Source organism: Neodiprion lecontei, chromosome 1 (assembly GCF_021901455.1).
Source record: "Neodiprion lecontei isolate iyNeoLeco1 chromosome 1, iyNeoLeco1.1, whole genome shotgun sequence".
Lineage (NCBI taxonomy): Eukaryota > Metazoa > Arthropoda > Insecta > Hymenoptera > Diprionidae > Neodiprion > Neodiprion lecontei.
Window position 1 is genome coordinate 29,172,332 of NC_060260.1, and position 22,103 is coordinate 29,194,434.

The following is a 22,103-nucleotide window of genomic DNA, read 5'->3' on the forward strand; positions in this document are numbered from 1 at the left end:
CATTAATCCTTCCTGAACACTCCGTGGAAATGCCCCAATGAGAAAACTATCACACGTGTAGTAACGTTCCTGCCCAAAAAACAATCGGCTTTACTCTTAACATCACGATAAAAATGTTTGTAACTAAATGTACTAGACATATAATTCGATTCAACACCGGTTATCACTTACGATAGCTTGACTCGTACGCTGTCCAGAATAAGAGCGTCTCGTCGAAGAACTTCAAGAATCAACTGGTACTCGTACGGCTCGATTCCTAGAGAAAAGTGAAACGGGGTGAACATAAGTTCGGATTCGCGAAAATTTTCTCACCAATGTTCAATTCTAGTTCGTGTATTCGTCGGCGGATTGTCGCGGGATCAATACTCAATGAAAATACGAATATGGAATCGATAAATCCCGTTTAGTTACCTGTCTCAGCGTTGCTCTGCATCCTTTTCTTCACAGATCCATGTCAATTGCCTTGTGCAGTTAAAAGGCAAGTATGAAAAGCAGGCAGGAAAGTTGCTTCCTCAATGACCTCACAACGATAACACTCCAATGCCAACGCGGCAATTGCTTGCAAACTAGTTGCCGACCCAGTAGCGAACAAATTTACAAATGAACGTACGATGATGACGATAACAATAATAGGAGGGGCCGTAATTATATTTCATCAGCATCTACGTCTTGCGATACGTACTCGCACGTATTGCTACACCATTGGTACTATATTTTCCATATTTCCTTTACCCGACATCCGACATACCACCTGTCCAAATACCTCGTCGGTCACGTTCATAATTTACGAACTTTTTTACACTTCTCGTCGACATTCTCGATCGATGGAAGAATGTACGTATCTACGTATTATCGTTAATTGCGTCGGAAATCGATGCACGGCTGGTTTTGCTTACCGGGAAGAAAAATGTTTCCATCAGATTCTCCGACTAATTTTTATTTGTGCTGCATGAACTGGGAAGTCATGCCAGCACTTTACACCCATGACCAATTCCACATGTGTGTCTCTCGTAAAATCGGACCAAGGCAAGATTCCTCTCCACTTTCCATGGGGATTGACCCTTTTCACATAAGGCCGCTGCGACTTTTCCACATCGGAACTGCGTCGTCATTCGAGGAGACTGCGATGAAAGGTGAGAGTGTCGCTGTTTTCTCTTTGAACAAGTTTGGCGACTTGATTACCAGGCTTTTCCCTACAGGTGTGATGTTTCTGTGTTCAATGTGATACTTTTTTCCAATGGATCTTTGGATGTTTATCATTATATGTCGTTACAATGGGTTCCATTGCACTCTTCCGGAACTTTCATTCTAGTGGGAAAGTGGAAGAGAAGGTTTAGTCCAGGTATGGACTTCTAGGTGATTGATTCCTGGGACGATAGTGTGATACTTTACAATCAGTTAAAACTGTCGCAGACAAAACCACCGATTCGTCGACAAGAACGATTTATAAAGATTTCAATAATCATAACTACGTTATTCCTTGCTCGGCATAGACGTGATCATTGGTTTCGAATGTTTTATTTAGAAAGATCGATTTGCAGCTTCGTAACAAATTGAATCGTTATCGAAAAAAATAGAGCAAAAGATGGATCCGACAAGTCATCGGCACTGTGGATTTCATTTTATCTTCGTTCGGACCGAGATGAACTTTGTATAGCCCCAGCTTACTGCACCTGATCCATGAATGATCGTTTTCATCCGATGATGTAACAATTCATTAAAAAAAAAAAACTTTCTCATCCGATCCAAGGTGCGTCAAAGAAACGTTTTGCCGATCGAGTACCTTCGGACTTTGATAACTTACCGATCGAGAGATTCCTCGATCGTTTCGAGTGATAACCTGTATGCTGTACCGTCGATCGTGGTAATTCTGCACTATGATTGGAGAGGTTTGAACCTATCAGTTGACAGCCGATTGTACTCACAAGTAGCACGTATTGCCTGCACCGGCAACACGATCATATTCTTTTTCACGCGAAACAGACGACAAAAATACACCTTACGGAAACGTTTAATCTATGAGCAACATTAAAAAAGTCATTAATATACAATATCGTCTACGAGGAGGAAAATTGGATGTGGATACACATTTTCGTGCGAACTTTTTATTCTACAAATGACACAGTCATTTGATAAAGTAATAAATCGTGTTCACCCGCGTGGAATAATTGAGAAAAATAATTTTGACGCATCGCTCCAATCGCCAGTTTATCACGGAAAACAGAATAATGACCGCGCACATAATTCCACGTTGTTTGTCGGTTGGAATAAAAAACAACCGCCAGATCAAATTTTCCTCTTCTTTTTTGTCCTTACTGAAGTTTTCAAATCCTTTTTCAGCAGCATAAAATATCATTAGATTTCTTTGCCATAGATCATGAGTGTGTAGGAAAAAGTATCCGATAGGAAGAAAACTGATATCCTACCATTCAACTTACCGCGACAGAAACCCAAAGTTACTGTCAATTCTGAGTAATCGGTTATTTTAACTCGAGTGTATCACAAATATCAGTATCGCGTCACACGCATAGTAAAAAAAGATCTCTCACTACGTAAGTACACGGATATTAGCAACAATGTTTTTCGGCACTCGCGACACAATTGTTCATCCAGTAAAACTTGTTGCTAACCCAGCTGAATATACGAAATTTTTGACGGTGTTAAAATTTTTATCTTTACATAAGTTTTTAAGTAACGTTTCGCTTCGATAATGAACGCATGACCGTTGACACATATTGGGCACGGTAATCCTTTGCTAATTTTACTTGCAATATCAGGTTTATTTTCAGATGGTATACGTGACGTGAAGCGTTGTTAATTGCATGAGACTTTCCAGCACCGGGTCGATGATTCTATGATTCGTTGGAGGTTGGATAACGTCATAAATTCATAATTATATTATCAGAGTAAAAACGATCGTGACTGAGTTTAAATTCCAATGCCATAGGGCGTATCGGCAATACTTCACCTGCGGCTGTTTTGTCGATCGAAAAAGTCTCTCAAGGTATTGTATCACTATGTCCATGCTAAGATCAGACTAAGAATAATCGATTATTTTTCGAACTTGATTATTTTTCTTCACAATCAATTTTTGCCTTTTTAATCCCATGAACGATGCAACACAATATCAATTATCATCATTGCCTTACTTAATGAGTACCTATTTGATGTAATAAGTGAAAGATAGATGAATATTCTAATCCGAAGTTGAGAAATATTTCGAATGAAACAATCAATTATCAAAAAACTTTTCCGCTATTAAGACTGCATTATACATACTGAATTTTACGAAATATTGGACTCAAATGCACCATTTCAAAAAAAAAAAAAAAAAATTAAAACGAACTAATCGATTAACCGATTTATTTTTACCGATTCAATTGAGACATGTTAAAATATTTTTTTGGACTTGATTAATCGATATATCGATTATTTTTAGCTCAGTGGCCGTTGCTAGTCTATGTCTCATACGAAAACATGTTTACTACCTGTTTTCGTGTTGTGCCGAACTAGTCGTATTTTTATTTTCATACCCGAGGATTTTAAGACCGGAGGGCCTCTGTCACGATTTTGTACGAGAAATTTACATTTTGAATTTCGCATTTGAGAATAATCGCGCACCACAGCGATCCGCAATATCCCATTCAAAAGCAACGACGCAATTCGCAATTGTTCACGAGATTGCGAAATCTTCAAATACATGCTAATTTATGCTAAAGATTTGGAACATCTCTGACGTGATTCGAGTCTGCTTGCTAGATTATTAGTCACTTTCTGCTTAAGAAAGCTGACAGAGTAAAAATCCAGAGGGCTAAAATTACTTGCATTTTTCACAAGTCTCTTTCGTGCTTTTGGTAAGATTTTTTTTAATAATTCCACTCCCACAAACGGCCACGTTAGGTATCACACATAACTTATTTATATAATTATTCATTACTGAATCGGCAAATAAAATTCTAACAAACAAAACTAAAAGAAATCGGTAGGTGTATCAATTTCAATCAGTCTGTGAAGAAGTATTCATTCCATATCTGGTTAAAAATTCTATGTATATACCTAATGACAATGACTCGTTACGCGAATTTCATACTAATTCGCCTACTTTTTTTTTGTATCGGATTTTGAGAGGCGTATTTATCAGTACAAATATCGACAGTTAAATATAACCATATCAGAAACCAAAACTCCTTCACGAAGTTTTATAGTCATTTTGCAACTTTGTAAGTCAAAATAACGCGATTCAAACAAAAATTCTTATCTATACTAATCGTGAGCATTTGGCACATCGAAACACTTGATATTAACTATAAATTAGAGTCTTAAGATAAGTAAAGTACCATTTGTAACTCTTCGTGATTCACATCTCGATAAGTTTTTGGCAGACGTAATAAAAATTGGTTCCAACGTATCCAAGCACCCAGCTGACAATAAGACCTTCGTGTGATCATTTACTGGCCCCTTCTTGTCACTAATCCCATGGTCAGTACGCTAGGTGTAAAACAAATTTAGCCGATTGTTTCACGATTTGTAACGCACAATGACATTGCGCGTTACACTAAACGATATTTACTCAATAACCATTCCATACTGTCATATGTACTTCACAAAAGATTATCGCGGCTCTTATCAGGGCCACATCCTGGAAACAATCGTTCAACCTCAGGCTGGAGCGTTAAGAGTCATAAAAGTGGTAAACCCTGTACCTTGAAGGGCATACAAATCAGTGAACTTCCAGTACAGTCGATACGAACTTCATTGCCCGGCCTTTTAGATGCCTGGGTCCATCTAAACTGGTCAAATATTTATAATGTTGTTGAGGTTGAGTTTGTCGATAGAAACAATTATCAACACAAGACTATTAATAGCCTTACATCTACGTAGGTACCCACTATTACGTTGCACTGACAGTCTTACTACGAAAAGACACTAACTATATTAAGACAGTGTTTCGAAATGTGAGTATTATGAAAATCAATTTGCATCCCAGGCGTGCGAATACAAAGTTCCAAACATCGTTCGATTCATATAGAAGAGTGAATTGAAGTGAAAAATTGACACTTTCAATAATAGAGATCGCGGTAGACGAATCAAATTTTAGGCCTGCCTAAAATAATGGTACGATAAGTAGGATTGGGAGAGACCCGGATGAGATGGACATTTGTGTAGTTTCGGGAATCTCGCCGTTCGATAGTCGCGATCTGCAACCTCGTCGTCAGCAAGATGTGCAATATGGCTAAAAATAAGAAAACTACTTCACCTGGGTCTCTCTTGTTTAATATATCCTATCCCGGATAACTTCTTCACTACTTGTTCCAACCGAGGACTCTCGTCGGATTGAGAAAAGAATTGCTTGTGTCCATTCATTCGCTTCATACACGTATCGTCGTTTCGTATTCGAATACACGCAATCTTCACAGCTACATTTCAGTTCGCAAAGTGGGGGCCAATGTCGATTGTCAGCAAATAACACCACCTCATATCACGTATACTTAAGATTGTGCATGCCTCATTCTCATTAATGAACACACACGCGCTCAGACACGGCACGGCGTAAGAAATCGGGCTAGCACGCAAACGTTTCTCGCTCGAATCAAAGCCGGCAAGTGACGACACGTGACAAGTTATATCGCCATAAGTTTTGCGCAGAAGCAATGAACCAGCCGCGTTTCGACGCGCGGCTGTTCTAGACTTTCGATTCAACTTTGGTTTCAGTTGGTGCCCATCGTCCAACGGGCTCGGGTCTTGCTTTGCGTTGGGTAAAGGGGAAGGAAAAGAAATACATAAAAAGGTACCAAACAAGTATAACTGTAAAGGCGAAAAAACACGACAGGAGTAATGAGACGCTTCAGCCGATGAGTGGGACGCAGTATTATATTTGAAACAAGACAATCCCACGTTACATCGGTGTATCCCTACTCACGTTCAAGTGCAGGGCCACCTTTGATTCGAACATTTTTTTATTTTATTTCTATTTTTGTTTTTAATAAATAAGAACTGTACACGCTGACCGAATAAATTACTGTTATTTCTGATCGTGAGCAAACAGCCAATGGATCAGACCTTGTAAATGTATATTCAGATACACGTAATAAACGACGACGAATAGTTAACGAGTCAACGAGGATACGAACGAGTAGACTGCTTGTTAGAATGGAGAGATAATTCTTGGTTATCGATCGATAATTAACACCTCGGATTGCCGCTTCAACGAGACCCTTCGGAAGTTACTCGCCGCAATTCTGCACGTTACCTAGGAATCGTGACTACGTTACGAACAGGAATCCACAAGACGAATTGCGCTTTTGACAATAGTTTAAATATTTTACAATTCAATGTTACGAGTATTGAGCTACCTAGTGCTGGGAAAATTTGATTGTCAGGAATTGACTGTACAAACATTTTACTCGACGAAATTCATGTGGACATATCTGTAAGTGGAATTGGAATCACTCGGAGGAATACCTTTGGCGAATATATTATTAGAACATTGAGTACTTTCGGATCGTTTTTAAAACCGAACAGAGTTGCCGTCAGGTGTTTACATACTAAGAAGAATTGATGAGAAATATTGAAATGATGCTACGCAATTGATAGATTTTAACTTCGATCCACTAAGAGAATTTGAATCACTTTCTACTTGGAACTACGAATGATTCTCTAGCTGAGATTGAACGAATTTGAAGAAATTCACCAAAGAATCCTCATATTATATCGCGGCGACAAGTTATCAACGAACAACAATTTCCCGACAAGGAGCCTGTTGCGTTTCAGAAGCAGAAGACAGAGCTGGTCGTAAGTATGATGTATCGATCAATTGTGTTGCGAAGATCTGTCGCTCGTCTGTTCTGATCTGTTCACGGTGAATTAGCCCATCAAGAAGCAATAAATCCAATGCATCATTATTGGCGATATCACTAGTATAGCATCATATTATTATAGCATTAATGTTCTGGTCAACTAGTCTTGAGGTTTAGCGTCGAGTACGATAAAATTTGGTACATTTTGGACATTCAAGTGTTATCGACTTCGACTATCGAGTGTTAAAAAAAATTGGTTCAAGTCCAGGCTCGTCGTCAGCCTTAATATTCCACACGCCTCGTGTTATTGTAACCGCATACTATTTTACACCAAGCAATAAAGCGATATCAAATCGATTGAAGAAAATTCCATTGAATACTTATCTCAGCTGTGGTAGTCTGCAACAATTTGTCAATAATACGGGTACAATATACAGCTATTCGCGTTCTCTTGCGTGCAACGAAAAATTGATGAGAATAGTTTTACACAGACGGTATTAACGGTATTACAGCACTATTATGCAGCCCCCTTTCTGTTATTAGTTTATATTCACCTGCTCTGACCGTCGTTAAAATTTTCCACGACATCAATCACCCAGTTATTCACCTATAACGGTCAACGTTGAGGCATAAATTAGACGTGACAGAAAATTCAAGCACGTTCGCGTCGTTGCGATTTTTCAAACGGATTTAGATTTAATTGTAAAATAAATGATGATTATTAATCATTCAAAAAAATTCAGACTCACGCACATTCTTAACGGTCTGGCAGACACATTTATGCAGAAGTTTATCAGCTATTTGTAAGCACTATTTTACTATTCTTATGTAACGAACTTTTCTGACGTGAGCCTTCAATGCTCATCTTAAATCTGACCGTAGTCTCAAAGTCAACAGGAAACCTGGTGTAAATGGATAATTGACATGGTTGTGAACTGGCTTGGAATCGCGAGAAATAAAACTGTGCTATTCGTTATGTCGCCGTACGTTCATATCGAAACTCTGATCGCCGCTGAGCGTAGTTATAAGGAGTACGACTAAAAATGAAAAATACATATAATGATATAATAATCGGAAAACCTGAACAGTTATGTCAATAAACTGTGCTAATATAGAATCAAATGGCAGGCACTCATAGACAGTTCTTATTGTCGCAAGACGGTCTCGAGACAGCTCTGAACTCGTCTTAATCAATGTTGAGCTTTCCTGAATACGGTCGTGAGAATATTAACTACAGGCAATGAATCTACGTTATTATTTAAATGTTAAATATACGGCTTGCACTCGAGTAACATATTATTTCAATTATATTTCCCAGCCTATTGCGGCATAGTTCGTTTCTTAAGATAATATAACATCACGAAGGGCAGATAATTGCTAGTTATCTTTATTCTGTAACAGAGCATTGAAGAAGGTGTGGATAATCTTGTAATAATAAAAGAAAAAAAAAAGAAAAACATTTACGGCCAGACAGACTTTCCTACAACTATTACTGATATCCACAACATGTTATTTGTTATTATCGTAGCTACAGAAAATCAAATACGCATGGTTGTCTGAAATGCTTTTGATAAATTCACGGAACATTGACTCTCTGGGAGCAAACAAACTATGGGGAGATACGGTCTAATTGGCATGTTCTAGCCCTCTTGTGAAATAACGAGGTCTTTATCTTTACGTATGCTAATGCCCCAGGTGATGTTTCAGAAAACACATATAAACTCGAGTAGCAGTTGACAGAACTCGCGAATGCAGACGACAGTTTAGCGAGTCTAAGTTAAATGAACACAACTAAATAACGAAGGATTTGTTGCATTTGAAATTTTCTGAACTTTTCAGAAGGCAGTACCGGAAACAAATTAGACAAATGTTATAATAACACTTTGAATTTTGTTACAAATGTTAAAATTACCCTTTGAATTTTGTTTCAACACTGAAGAGAAAGCGAGAGAAACGAGATTTTTCAATTGATAACGGCATTCACCGATACACGAAATATTTTATACGGGGTAAAAGGCTTACAGCTTTGAGTCTTGATCTTCTCTTTGGCAGGTAATTCTCGGTATTAAAAAGAAACCGGTTCCTCAGGCATCATTGACTGTGAGTTTACCACTGCCGGAAACTGGACCAACAATCGTGTGCACCCAGCACTTCTGGGTTCGCTTTTGGCACTTCGGACTCCGACATGTCGAAAACTAGTGTCGACTACTTCAAATCGGCGGAAAGTGGTGTGCAGCTGACAGAGGTGAGAGAAAAATACTTTATAATTTATATCATCAAATTTTTGTAACTGTGCAAAAGGTTTTATATTCATAGACACCTTGGTTTCAAGCGACTCTCCAAACTTTCATCGATAAGTCCAGCCATTCGGTATACATATTGAATATATATAGGTATATTTGCGCAAAAATTTTAGTCACTTAAAGTAACTAGGGGAAAAAAATTATCGATGAAAATTCAACCCTGAATCCAGTACAGTGTAAAATGAGGGCAAAGAAGTTGTTTTTTTCTATTTAATTTTTAATTTCTTTGTTTGTTTTTTTTTTCTCTTTGCACAAGGGCGTCATTAGGAACCCGCAGAAGTACACCGCACTTGGACTGCTCGGCGTAAATACATTTTCCGTTTTAATTACATCTAGATTCAAAGCTTCCTTCCTACTTGCTGCTTGTTTCAAGTATCATACGAAAATATGTTCTCACTAACTTTTACTCATTCCTGTTAATGCAGAGCGAATAATTGTGTCCACTTAAAAAAATTAAGACTCGAGTCATGGAAACCGGGTTTATTGCAAGCTAATAATACTAACGCACTTGTCTCTGCTTTCTTGTATCAAATAATGGGCGAAATGATTAATACACAGATATGCGATAACCACTACGATCGTGCGAGCCTTACTAGTTGACATTAATGATCACCGAATAAAAAGCATAGTATTCGAAACATCCGTGTTACGTTTGCAATTAACATTCCTCCGGACTCGGGAAAACCGATTGATTCACAAACTACGTCATAGAACAGGTAAAGTTTCCACCGGCGAAGACGTTGCAATAACTTTGTAGGCATGATGTTAGTTACATCACGTTTCACGTCCATCCTCGTTTACGAAGCGAAGCAAACGAGGATGGATGAGCCCTAATGAATGAGGAAAGTAACGCCGCGTTTATGGAACGAAATCAACGCTGGTTGTTGCAAGCTCACCTTTACGCAGATTAACAGATCGTCAGTATTGCAAGTAGCGGAAAAACTGGAGGGAAAATATCACGAGACTGCATTCGCGAACAACCGTTACGTAAGATTTCGAGTATTTTCCTCCAAGTTTTTCCGCGAAAACTGCAGCTTTTGCATAAAGCTCTCGGGATTTTAGAATATTTGCGATATTCATGGCGTAAAGAGCGGAACGATGCGTTGTCAGATGGCGCCATGGCTTGTAGTGATTTTAACTAGCTGACTTTGATTAAAAAACTTTAGCCCCCCGAGACGAAGTTGTACAAAAAACGATGGGCGATTCTGGGGATCTTCGTTTTCTACAGCGCCAGCAATGCGATGCAATGGATCCAGTACAGTATAATCGCCAACATCGTGATGAAGTATTACGACGTGACAGACGAGGCCGTCAACTGGACCAGTTTGATTTACATGGTCCTCTACATCCCATTCATATTTCCCGCCAGCTACCTCTTGGATAAATTGGTGAGTGTACAGGATTCATTGTCGAATCATTGTTAATCTAGAGATTATCGTTGTTAAGTGGATTCTCTGCTGCAATCCTGCACCGGATGTAAAAAACAAACAAACCAAGATTAAAAATGCAACGATGAATCGTGAAGGCGCAGCTCGGTTGTTGGCCTTATGATTTTCTTCATTAAGAACAAGGAGGGGTTTATTACCGAGGCACGGCAATTCACTGATTCTGTACCAATAGTTGCTGCGTATACGAGAAATACGGACGGTGAGAAAATGGGTTGATTCAACATCTCGACTTGGTAATAATCTAGCATCGGCACATAGTGTTGGATTACGCTTGACACTTATCTCAGCCGAGTGACAAGAGCCGTCAGAATTATAAACACATTTTTAAAACTTTCCACTCATTTGTAGTCTCATCGGTACATAAAAAATAAATGATACACTTTATAGTGTATCTTGACTGAGGTCAAAGCAGGAAAAAGTAAATCTCTTACGTCTAATTCTTCTGCGTAATAGATCGGTATCAACGAATTTCGAAACATCGAGCGCCGACAGAAAATCTACTCTTCTCAAACTCGGCGCATGACACCTTTTGTTTGACGTATAGATTATGCTTATTTAATCGATTTCCTTATGTTCTCACAAAGGCGTATGCGTGGAGTTTGTCACTGTATGTAAAAGTGATTGTAATGCATGTTTTACTACGCATCTAAAGAGGTGTTACACTCATCCGTCAACATTCTGGGGTAAAAGCTAATCATTTCAAAACAGAAAAACCGGTCAAGTTCCATTGCGTGTAACAAACGTACGAACCCGAACTTTGTCTACGAGTAAAGTTGTGCTAAATTTTTCACACACTCATCGTCAGTAGCAACTACTGATCAGTTATATTAGCCTATTTATATAGTCTTAAATTAGCCCGGAGCGTGCGCTAATCAATTGCTGGTTCTAGTACTGTGAAATGTTGCAGCAGTGAGATAAAGTTGTTTGCGAATACTTTATTTTATTGCAAGATGCAATTGCTGGGGTATAAAATTTGTAATCCCGCTTCTGCAGTTTTGAGTCGCGAAAGTTTCACAATCATTCTCCTCACCTGGTATTCAGATTTACGGGCCGTATTCTACAGGACTTGTAGAATAATTATACCGATGAAACATACGTGATAAGCTGGAATTTATGTCTTGAAGACGCTCGAAAAAATTCAAATAAATCATACACGCTACTGTTCTTTTAAGTTTGTTCCACATGGAAACTTGATTGAAAATCAATCATGATCAATAAATATTAATTAGCAAATATTTAACGCCCGTATAATGATTCGCTCCATTATGATAGGAACTCATTGTTATTTATTGTTCCAAGATATTGTACGCAGCATTGGTAATTCCCGGTAATGCAATTTCAAACCGGATATACCTTTATAATAGATAAAAGCTATCGTCACTCTGCGTGCTATGTTGGATTATTATACCACCGATTAAACTAGCGACTTGATAACCGTAGCAAACTGCTAAATGTGCTTAAAATTGCCAAGGCTTCGGTCTAGAGCAACCGTACAACTGACCGGTACAAAGCTTAGAACGCTGTTATTGATGAAATTTTGCGGTTCGTTCCAGCACGATTAATTTCGAGCACTAAAAATGTCTAAATATTCTATTCAAATGTAGCGGTGCGTTTCGCCAGGCAAAAGACAGAGTAAATATTTCTAGTCATTCCGTACCTGCTGGAAATACGCGCGTCAAAACTGCATTTGCAAAAAAGTATCTTTTAAAATTGCTAGTAGAAACTGTTCGCAAGTTGACCGCAAAAATTGTAATTCACAGTCCGACAAAGCCGCGGAGAATTTGCCGCTATTCGAAGGGTCATAAAATTTAACCCTCTTTATTCGAATCAAGCGACGACCCAAAATAATCTTCTATTTTTCACAATTCACGCGTTATACGTTACAGGGTCTACGCGTAGCCGTGATCATCGGTGCTATTGGCACTGCGACCGGGGCATGGATAAAAGTATTCAGCGTTGCCCCGGACAGATTCTTGGTGACTTTCCTGGGTCACTCCGTCGTCGCGCTGAGTCAAGTATTCGTCTTATCTGTGCCTTCTCGCCTCGCCGCCGTCTGGTTTGATCCCGACCAAGTGAGCAGCGCTTGCAGCATCGGCGTGTTCGGCAACCAGGTGAGTCAATCGTCCGTGTCCGAATAACGAAGTTGGCAAATTTCCCAGTCCCCTGGCCTTCTGGAATTAAGTATCAAAATTATCGCTCCTCCTTGACACACGGACCTTCGTGTGTTCTTTGGTGTTTTTTCTTTTTTTCTTCCTTTCTTTTTTCCTCATCTTCGTCCGAAGGGTGGTCTCGGTGACCACACACGATAGACCTCGTGCGCCTGTGAGCGCAGCGTTCGAAGCTACGACCTCCGAGGTCCGTCCTGCCCACGCTGACCGGTTGACCACCGAGTTTATAGCCGGACAACGTTTAAGTTATATTAGCCCTCGTCGGACGTGCAGCTAGAATCATAAACGATGCAATGTAATTATATGGGAAAATCTGTGAGCTCGGGGACCCACGGAATCTATACGCTTATCGCGAGGGGTCCGCCGCCCCGTGTGCACTACCGTTTATACGTTTATACGTTTATACGTTTATACGTTTATACGTGTGGACGCATGTGTTATACCCACAACGTGATTGCGTTATACGCCTAATGTAAGAGCGTGCATTTGAGGGAACGTATAGGGCCATAAACGATCGTTTGCGATGCGAGCTTAAACGGCGCGGTGCATGGTATATTAACATTACCTCCAATTTAAACTGCATTCGATTATTTCATTGAAATTTATCATTGCCCTCGCATAATATTTGCACACGCCGTGATGTCTGTTTCAAGTAGTTCCGCGATCATGCACTGATAAAGGTTTACCTGGTGTAAATTACCGATTCTATACACCTAAGCTACGATACACGTGTAGCCGACAATCGAAATAATCTGCCGTATTGTTGCTAAGATAAATGTTTTCGAGGCTATAGTTATACCGGATTATAGTTAAATTTTCCATTCGGGAAATTGGGAAATTCAATTCCCCGCGGTCCGCGCATTACCAGCTTGATTATTTTTCATCGATCTGGTAAATGTTCCCAGGGTTGATTGGCGCAGCTGTTATAATTTAATAGCTGACCAAAAGCGTCGAACCCTGGGTCAGATAAAATCTCAGGAAACGTTCTAACTATCTTCTGCTTCTAATCTGCACGGAACTAACGGACTACCTAATCGAGAGAACCGCGGTCTCATCCGTGGGAATATTCCACTCCAAATATTGCTCTTCCAACGAACGCCACGAAGGTTAAACTTTACCAACACGGGGTGCCGATGGTTCAGGGAACATTCCTGCCTCGGTTGGCGTTTGCTGACCTATGACGTCATGTAACCTCCATTACGTCGTACTAAATTATGACAAATTTAACCGCCAAAGAAATTCGAAGGGTACACATCGTAACATGTGTACACTAAGTCACGATTATTCCCCTGATAAGCTCGAGATTAGGATTATCTCCGAACTGTTACGGCAAGTGGAACGATTAGCCACGTGTCTTAACGGCGTCTTGTGAACATCCGAGTAGCCTAGAAACGTGGAGAGACTTTGAACGAAGCGCATGGTTACGGACGTTATGCATAAGGTCGCCTTGAACACCTGCTTGTGAATATCGCGTTAATTAATCACTTAGCTTTATATGACATTCCTGAGGAATGTACACGATGTCGAAGCATGTATTCGCATTCGCCAAAATAAGTGCTACTCTGAGCGTATGTGACCGGTGTCGTAGGAAGTTTGCAGAATGAGGGAGCTCAAGGTCCATTGAGGTAATCGGGATTGGGGGGATACCCGTGGAGAGAGAAGCCCTCAAACCTGAAACCGTGTCTTCACTCACTCCGGGTGAGATTCAACCGATTGTTCGTATGACTCGAGCGTTTCATGGGTAATTGCATGTGCTGTTCGGTGATCTCGAGGTTGTGCTTGGGCAACGATTCGACTGAAATAACATGTTAATCCCGGTCGTTAGGTTCAACGAAAATTGCATTCGCTTCCTTTTACTTTTATTATGCCGAACTCTTGCCGGAACTTGACGCAGTCGTAATTTACACAGTGGTAAAAACAACGGACGATAAACACGATCGGTATAATCAGCGGTGAACAAACCAATTACGCCTTAGTGGACTTATATCCTCGTATATCATGCGGACAATTGAGCCCAGTGTGGTAGAGAGACTGAAGTACTTGGTACAAGGGTCGTTTAAGTAGGATATGAGTAGGTATAGCGGCGATTTTATTGCGCAACAGATGTGTACTTACCGGAGGACATAATGATCTCAAATGGTCTTCGGTTGGTTAATTTTATTCTTACTAATTTAATATTATACTATTTGGATAATGCGGGGACATCTTTTTTGCCTTGACAATTAGGCCTTTCCATCCACTGGCGAATGTATGTTGACAGAGAAATTTTAAAAACCCGTAACACGCCGAAGGGGAAAAAATTAGACCGCGTCAGCCATTTATCAGCCTTCGTGTCCAGGAAGAGCCAATTATCCTTGATATTGGGTTATTTGGTTTGTTGAAACGTCGGATTGTCGCAACAATTTGCATAACCAATTTCTACTGACAATTGAAAAATTATTCGTTGCGTGTTTATTAAAGATGAAACATCCTCGTTTTCACTTACAATATACCTGATACGCGAAACTGCCATGAATCCACCATTCGCTCGAAACCGTCGTAATCCAAGATACAGAACGGGGGGATGATATCCGGACGACGCACATCGACCATCCATTGTCCAGTTGAACCTGAAACAAAATGCTATACCAATACGTTAATAAAAATATCGAACATTCAAAATGTAAAATAAAAAAATAATTTCCTACCTCGGTTTTTTAGCTTGGCGTGGCCGTGGGCTTCTTGTTTCCGCCGATGTTAGTCAAAAACAGCGAAGACGTGACGGTCATTGGAGATGGTCTACAAACTATGTTCTACATCGTAGCTGCGATAACATCGGTTATCCTGGTCCTTATCCTGTTGTGTAAGTAAAAAACCAATTTCTTCCTTGTACAATAATCGAACGCTGCTCGCTGCTGAGCACCGCTTAATTGTTTGCGTGATGTTCAATCTTGGGCACTTTTTTAACCATCCCGAGGCGGACACACGAAATTACGCTAAGTACTTGAGACGCAAGTTTCATATTATATAAAAAAATGTCTTTTCTCCAACAGTCTTCAAGGCTGAACCCCCCTTACCACCCAGCTCCGCTCAAGCTGTACAAAGGGAGGCTGAGACTTCGGAAAATTTCCTATTTTCTGTGAAAACTCTGCTGCTCAACAAGGGATACCTCCTGCTTCTCCTCAGTTACGCGATAAACGTCGGCATTTTCTACGCCCTGAGCACTCTTCTGAGTCAAATAATACTTCCATATTACCCAGTAAGTAATCAAACGACTAATAGAACCGACCTCGTAACAGCTAAAACACCACGTAACATTCAGAACTTCAGGTAGGTATACATGTTGTACCTACCTGATTTCAATCTATCAAATTTTTTTCATTGCAGGGCCATGAAACAGACGCGGGAAGAATTGGTCTCGTTATCGTTCTTGCCGGCATGTTGGGATCAGTTTTGTGCGGCGTAGTCCTGGACAAAACGCACAGATTCAAGTTAGTCTATTAATCGTTCGGTATGCTCGTCTTGTCATTAAATTCCTCTACGTACCCAATCATTACAAGCCCTATAAATCGTTACAGAGAAACGACACTCTGTGTGTACATATTCTCGTTCCTGGGAATGATGCTCTTCACATTCACATTGGATTCCGGTCACATATACGTCGTGTATCTCACTTCAGCCAGCTTGGGGTAAGATAAAAATACAACAATCATATGGCGAAGTATCATTTTGTGTACATAAAAAGTTGGATTATGTTTTAATTTCTTACTTGATAACTTTTAACACAGCTTTATACACGCGTCACATTAACCCGGAATATTTAAAATCATTTTAGATTCTTCATGACCGGCTACTTGCCAGTGGGTTTCGAGTTCGCGACGGAATTAACGTACCCGGAACCGGAAGGTACGTCGGCGGGACTTTTGAACGCTGCGACTCAAGTGCTCGGGATCTTATTCACGTTGCTTTACTCCCATCTCTTCACAATCTGGGGTATATTTTGGGCAAATATTGGTCTGTGCGTTACGTTAGGCTTCGGATGTCTCATGACCACTCTTATACCGAATGATCTTAGGAGGCAAAAGGCCAAACTCTGAATATAAGCTTCTTTCAGTCGTTAGTTTGAACGACGAAGGAGTTAAAACTTGACAAGATGTATCAGGTCCCAAGTTTTGTACCTCCGTACGAGAAGCTCGGAGCTCGAGTAATCTAAGGAACTTGTGATGTCGATGATAGAGTGGTTGATAGTAGCTTTACGCGTAATCCAGAGAACCTCTGGAAACATAAAACGGCCAATGAAATCCGAGGATTGTTAGTCAGTAGAACTATTGCACGGATTAAATTAGTATATCCAGATTAGAGAGATTACGGAGAGTATAAGTTATATTTTAAATATGAAGTACAGGTATTAGTCAATGTATAAAGTTACTAACGTCATCGTCAGTCATTACGCTCTGTAACGTGCAACTCGTTTACACGGCGAGAAGTATTACTTACCTTTCTCTCTAGCCAAAAAAAATTTTTAGTCATTACTTGTAACTGCTCGCGAGATATACCTTGTAAGAATATAAACTCTCGGCATTAAAGTTTCTACGTCGGTAAGTTCGTAGCTGTAGATTAGTATATATACTGTAGTTCTTTTTCCGTTTCTGGTTTTCTCCGTTTAACTATGTCACTTCATTATATCTGCTAGATGATACGTTGACCTACGAACTTCATAGATTTTTTGTTGACAGAAACGCGGAGAAAAGTAATGATTTCTACAAATTCCAGAAGAACATATAACTGTCAGGTATTAGTATGTCGATTTCACCCCATCAACGTATGATTTTAATTAAAAACTTTAGAGTATTATCGTTAATATTCACTTGTTGGGCAGTTAAAACTGCAGTAGGAATCATTACATCGATGCAAAACTGCAAACTTGAAATATGTTGTTAGATAGCAGTGTAACTAATACCTTCGGTTTGACTACTTTCTACTTCGTTTCGTTGAATACATATCCCCAAAAGTTGAAGTGTCAAAAATGGTTATCAAAGTCTGTTGCAAGCTTAGCACTCAAATTATTTTCAGAACAAATTCACAATTGCTGTCCTGTTTTTGGAAGTTGATAATGTTTATACCGGAATATTTTTTTCTGCTAGTAAAAATTCCGAAATAATCTGTACATTCATTTTCATATTATAGCACCGTAAATTGTCAAATCTTAACGAGTGGAACACGGTACAAAAGAATGGATTTTAATTTTCTGCCAAAATGGCGCCCTAGTTTCACAGCAGTGTTTCATCCACGTCGGACAGAGTATTGAAATAGATAATGATACAAGTTCGGTAATTATCTGATTGGATAGCACCGCGCAGACGTCCGATTAAACATGTACGATATGAGTTCTTTGCAAATTGTGATAAATAAGTGATTCACCGTCTCAAGCTTCAGAAGGGATCCCCGTAAAGGAAGCTTTAGAAATTCTACTGATTGTTCAAATCGTTATCTCGTACAAGCATGTCAATTTTATTTAGACAGTCGATTACAGTGAACTCGGTCTCACCTTTGGAATGCGATATAAAATTGACTGATAGCCAAGAGGTTAAGAGGAAGAGATTGAAAATATGAATCTGTACAAACCAGTTTCAGATAGCGGTTGGCATAATTTTTGGTTAATTTTTATTCTCACCAAAAAATTGACATGCTGGTACGCGCGATCGCCGATGAATCGCTTTCATCGAGAAAAATCAATTCGTATCTCAGGGTGATTGGCGATCCCCTCAAGTTGCATATAGCGATCGTAACACGTAGAAATTAAGAGATAACTAGCGTATACGCAAGTTTGTCTAATATATTCCATAAAGAGTTATACTATGTGCACCGGGGGGGCATAAATATTTATACTATGATCATATATTTATATTTTATATATCTGTGTGTTTTACCTTATCGTTAGATGTGTCAGAACGTAGGGTATACGAAAATATGCATATTGCAAAATCCAACGAAGTGATGGTATGCAATTAAGCAAACAATGTCGAACATTCAATTCAAGTCAATTGTATAGTGATATTAGCTCAGTCTCGTGACCCTGTAATATTATACGTAAATTTTCTTGTAAGTAAGACTTTACGAAAGTTGCTCCGTCTTTGTCAATCTGTTATACATGTATATTTCCGAGTGCTTTGATATCCAAACAGGTGTGTAAATAGTGATATCGGTGATACGAATGAAAGTCTTATACATACATATTCTACAGAATACATGATATTTTTTTAAGAATTAGTAAGAAAGTATCTCTTGTATAAGAATCTCTTCCGCACACGCAAAAACGTCTGCCAAAATATCTCATCCAAAGTGTTGAGCGAGATGGAGATGGGTTGCTGATTTCCACGAATTATTATTACTATTATTATTATTAATCTTTATCAATCTCTTAGTATTACGGTAATACCTTACAATTTATGAAGGACTAATCAAAGAGTTAATTAAGTAATTTAAGCAAAGAAGTATTGTAGTTCAGAAATCCTTGTTCGTGTCGTGTTGCCAAATTGATGCGTAACTTTTACCTCTGAAACACAAGTATTTTATAATTATATCTCGGTCATTCAACTTTTAGATTAAATCACTCTACATACCTAAAACCTATAATACTTACTTTGTCGATCAAGAATTTTTCTCTTTTTTCAGAGTAAAAATTTATCGATTTTTTTATAAATTGTACATTTATCACAATATTTCCGATAGTACGATACTAATCGTGAAAACTATACAGACAATTTAATGTGTAAATTACCAGTCTGTTGAGCATGGAAACGCACAGCGAATGTAGTATAACGATAAAAAAAAAACAGTGCAAAACTTGATAAAATGTATATATATATATATATATATATATATATATATATATGTATATATATATGTATATATATATATATAATGTCATCGTCATTTATTGAAACACTCTTAAATTCTAAGATACATAAGCTAACTTAGATAAGCAATACATAAAGGATATTAAAAAATAAAAATAAAAATTAACAACTGCTAAGGGAATCACAAAATGGGCATCGTCTATATTTCTGTTATCTTCAGCCTAATCAGCGAAGATCATTTTCGGGTTCAAGGCACCACGGTCCTCGACCCTTACAAATGAGCATTTCACCACGAGAACATAATTAGCAAGACTATCATATGTATTTATACATGATTTAAAGAATGCACAAGATTCAGTCGTTCCATAGAGTGCCGCAGAACATTTACCAAGTATAATACTTGTGATTATAATATATAACTATACACGTATACATGGCGGTGCTAACAACCTTTGTAGGCTCCTCCAGAATAGAATATGTACCGTTAATCGAAAGTACCCCTGTATCATTAATATGATAGTCTACCAAGTTTAGTCTTAAATACTATTGTTGTTAATCTCACGCTGTATCCGATGATGAAAAACAAAACGTACGATGATTACAGTGCAAAGTACCATCGGTATTGATAACTTTCTCTTTTTTTTACGATCAACGAAATTTCTTATGAATTTGAAGACTTTGTGGACCAATCGTTCGACAAGAAAAAAAAAACAAAGAAACAAAAAAAGCACAAATGAAACCACGCAAAACGATAGCATCTTGACCGTGCGACCAAAAAAACAGACTATTCTATGCACGAGAAATGAAAGGATCGAGAAGAGTATGAAAATTGAATGGTAAATTATAGATATATTTATATAATGATGCTATTTCGGTAGATATAATTGCAATTGTCTTACGAAATTGTCATCGTGGCAAAATTGAGCTCAGTAAGAACATCGAGTACGAAATATTCACCGCGTGCGATTGATTATATTGTACAGAGTTCCGTTCGTAAGGGGGACTGTGTGCCTTTGTCAAAATTATTACATAAAATAAAATGTATATAGTATAATACGTATAACGTATATTCTATGCGGCTAAACGTAACACAAAACTTATGATACACGAGTAATTACTATTTTCTTTTTTTCATTTAATCATTACATTGCAATGACGGTTATTCATTTCATTATTATCGTGAGTCTGGATTTCAGAGGTGTCTAGACAAAATTATGAATCAGGAATCGCTTGACGGTACGCTTATTTACACAAAAATTAGTCAATTATATTTCACCTATACACGGATTCGAGAATTCTTTTTTTTATTTCTTGCCTTCCATATTCAATAAAATTCTTTGTTGAAAATGTTACTTTAAATATTTCTGTAACGTGTATTTTTCTTCTTTTTTTTTTTGTGTTCGTTTCGGTATCTGAATTTTCTGATTTTCGTTGTGAGACTCATGATATTAATCAGAACATAAGTATATTGTTAAGGCCACTTGAGTTTATCAAACAAAGTCTGCTTTGTCAATTGCTTTGAGATGACGATCATTGTATTTCTGCGTCGATAAAATTTTTGTCCACGTATTCAATAATTATAATTTGTCTTTATGATTTTATTTTTTTTCCTCCTATATAGTTTTTGATTATTGCGTTCAATCTTCCTAATTCGTACAATTCAAAGGAGTGTAACAGTTGTGAATAAAACAGTATTGATTTCTATAATACTCAAGAGTCAATGGATTATAGTTATAATTTGTTTTATACAATATACATATAATAGATTCTCTGTTGCATTTTACTATTTCAAGCATATATAACACATACGATAACAATGTTATACAATTTTCGGGTGGCCAAGTAAATACGAAACGAAATCTGATAAGGAACCTATCTTAATCTATAACATTTTATATTAAACGTGTATCAGTATTTTAACAATCACAAAATAATTGGACAAAGAACCGAAATGAGCATTTGGGACCGTCAGTCGGAAGGCAAACTCAAGTAAGCGTAAGTACTTGAGCTATGAAGGCGGACGCAGGTCCCAAACACAAATTTAAGCCTAAACCGAGATACGTTTATCGGATTATCGTGTACGGAGATAGCATAAAGTGGGATATAGCGACGATAATACAAAGTAACGCAGACGGCTTATGTCACCACCAGTTTATGGACCAGTACCGTAAACATCCATACACCGTTGAATTTTTTGGTTTCCATCATGTGCTTTTGTAGTTTCGTTCTTTAATTTCAAGGTATCTACGGTCACCGTAATCAAGTCCTACGTACAACAAGTATAATAAATATTATACTAGCTAATACTGCGGTTGCAAGTTAACAATTCTCCGCCCAGAAGATTAGGCACTAATAGATATCTGTACTATGTATTATAGCCCATCGAGTGCATAAGCCATCTGTATTAATCTGCTTTGGATAATAGTAAGATATTCTGATAATGGAATGTGAAATAAAATCGTGTATTCGCTAAAAGCTATAATAAAGTATGACTTAAGTACGACCACAAAAACTTGGTCATTATTATGGCATTCATGTCCTCACCTAC

The 22,103-nt window shown here is 38.3% G+C and overlaps 3 protein-coding genes and 1 long non-coding RNA gene across 12 annotated transcripts in view; 1 reads left to right on the top strand and 3 right to left on the bottom strand.

The window, feature by feature from the left end:
* The window catches only part of LOC107220127, a 44,150-nt gene extending 43,600 nt beyond the window's left edge, over window positions 1–550 (bottom strand). For 3 of the 4 annotated variants that reach the window (XM_015658581.2, XM_046734258.1, XM_046734246.1), the window contains exons 1-2: window positions 412–550; window positions 172–256 (exon numbers count right to left, since the gene is read on the bottom strand). In XM_015658581.2, coding sequence (XP_015514067.2) covers window positions 172–256; window positions 412–433 — 107 coding nt within the window. In that variant the 5' untranslated portion in view covers window positions 434–550. The remainder of the gene's footprint in view (window positions 1–171; window positions 257–411) is intronic. The other variant, XM_046734262.1, reaches the window with a different exon arrangement.
* Window positions 551–3,895: 3,345 nt separating this feature from the next.
* Window positions 3,896–5,636, bottom strand: LOC124293497. Its single transcript, XR_006903355.1, has 3 exons — window positions 5,258–5,636; window positions 4,601–4,785; window positions 3,896–4,488 (listed from the first exon to the last, which is right to left on the bottom strand). It is a non-coding gene; the product is annotated as an uncharacterized LOC124293497 (long non-coding RNA).
* Window positions 5,637–5,713: 77 nt separating this feature from the next.
* LOC107220132 (uncharacterized MFS-type transporter C09D4.1) lies at window positions 5,714–20,337 on the top strand. 6 transcript variants are annotated; one of them, XM_046734357.1, is made up of 10 exons: window positions 5,714–6,792; window positions 8,850–9,042; window positions 9,357–9,404; window positions 10,267–10,488; window positions 12,435–12,659; window positions 15,417–15,558; window positions 15,749–15,954; window positions 16,083–16,186; window positions 16,274–16,384; window positions 16,531–20,337. In XM_046734357.1, exons 2-10 carry the CDS (start codon window positions 8,983–8,985, stop codon window positions 16,790–16,792), a joined length of 1,380 nt encoding a protein of 459 aa, XP_046590313.1. In that variant the 5' UTR covers window positions 5,714–6,792; window positions 8,850–8,982; the 3' UTR covers window positions 16,793–20,337. The 6 variants fall into 6 exon arrangements, with proteins under 6 accessions (XP_046590313.1, XP_046590322.1, XP_046590348.1 ...); XM_046734366.1 differs by having other exon boundaries at window positions 8,886–9,042; XM_046734370.1 differs by having other exon boundaries at window positions 5,719–5,788.
* Window positions 10,312–22,103, bottom strand: part of LOC107220150 — a 120,908-nt gene continuing 109,116 nt past the window's right edge. The window contains exon 6 of the mRNA XM_046734311.1: window positions 10,312–12,989. The gene's annotated coding sequence lies outside the window, so the exon portion shown is untranslated. The remainder of the gene's footprint in view (window positions 12,990–22,103) is intronic.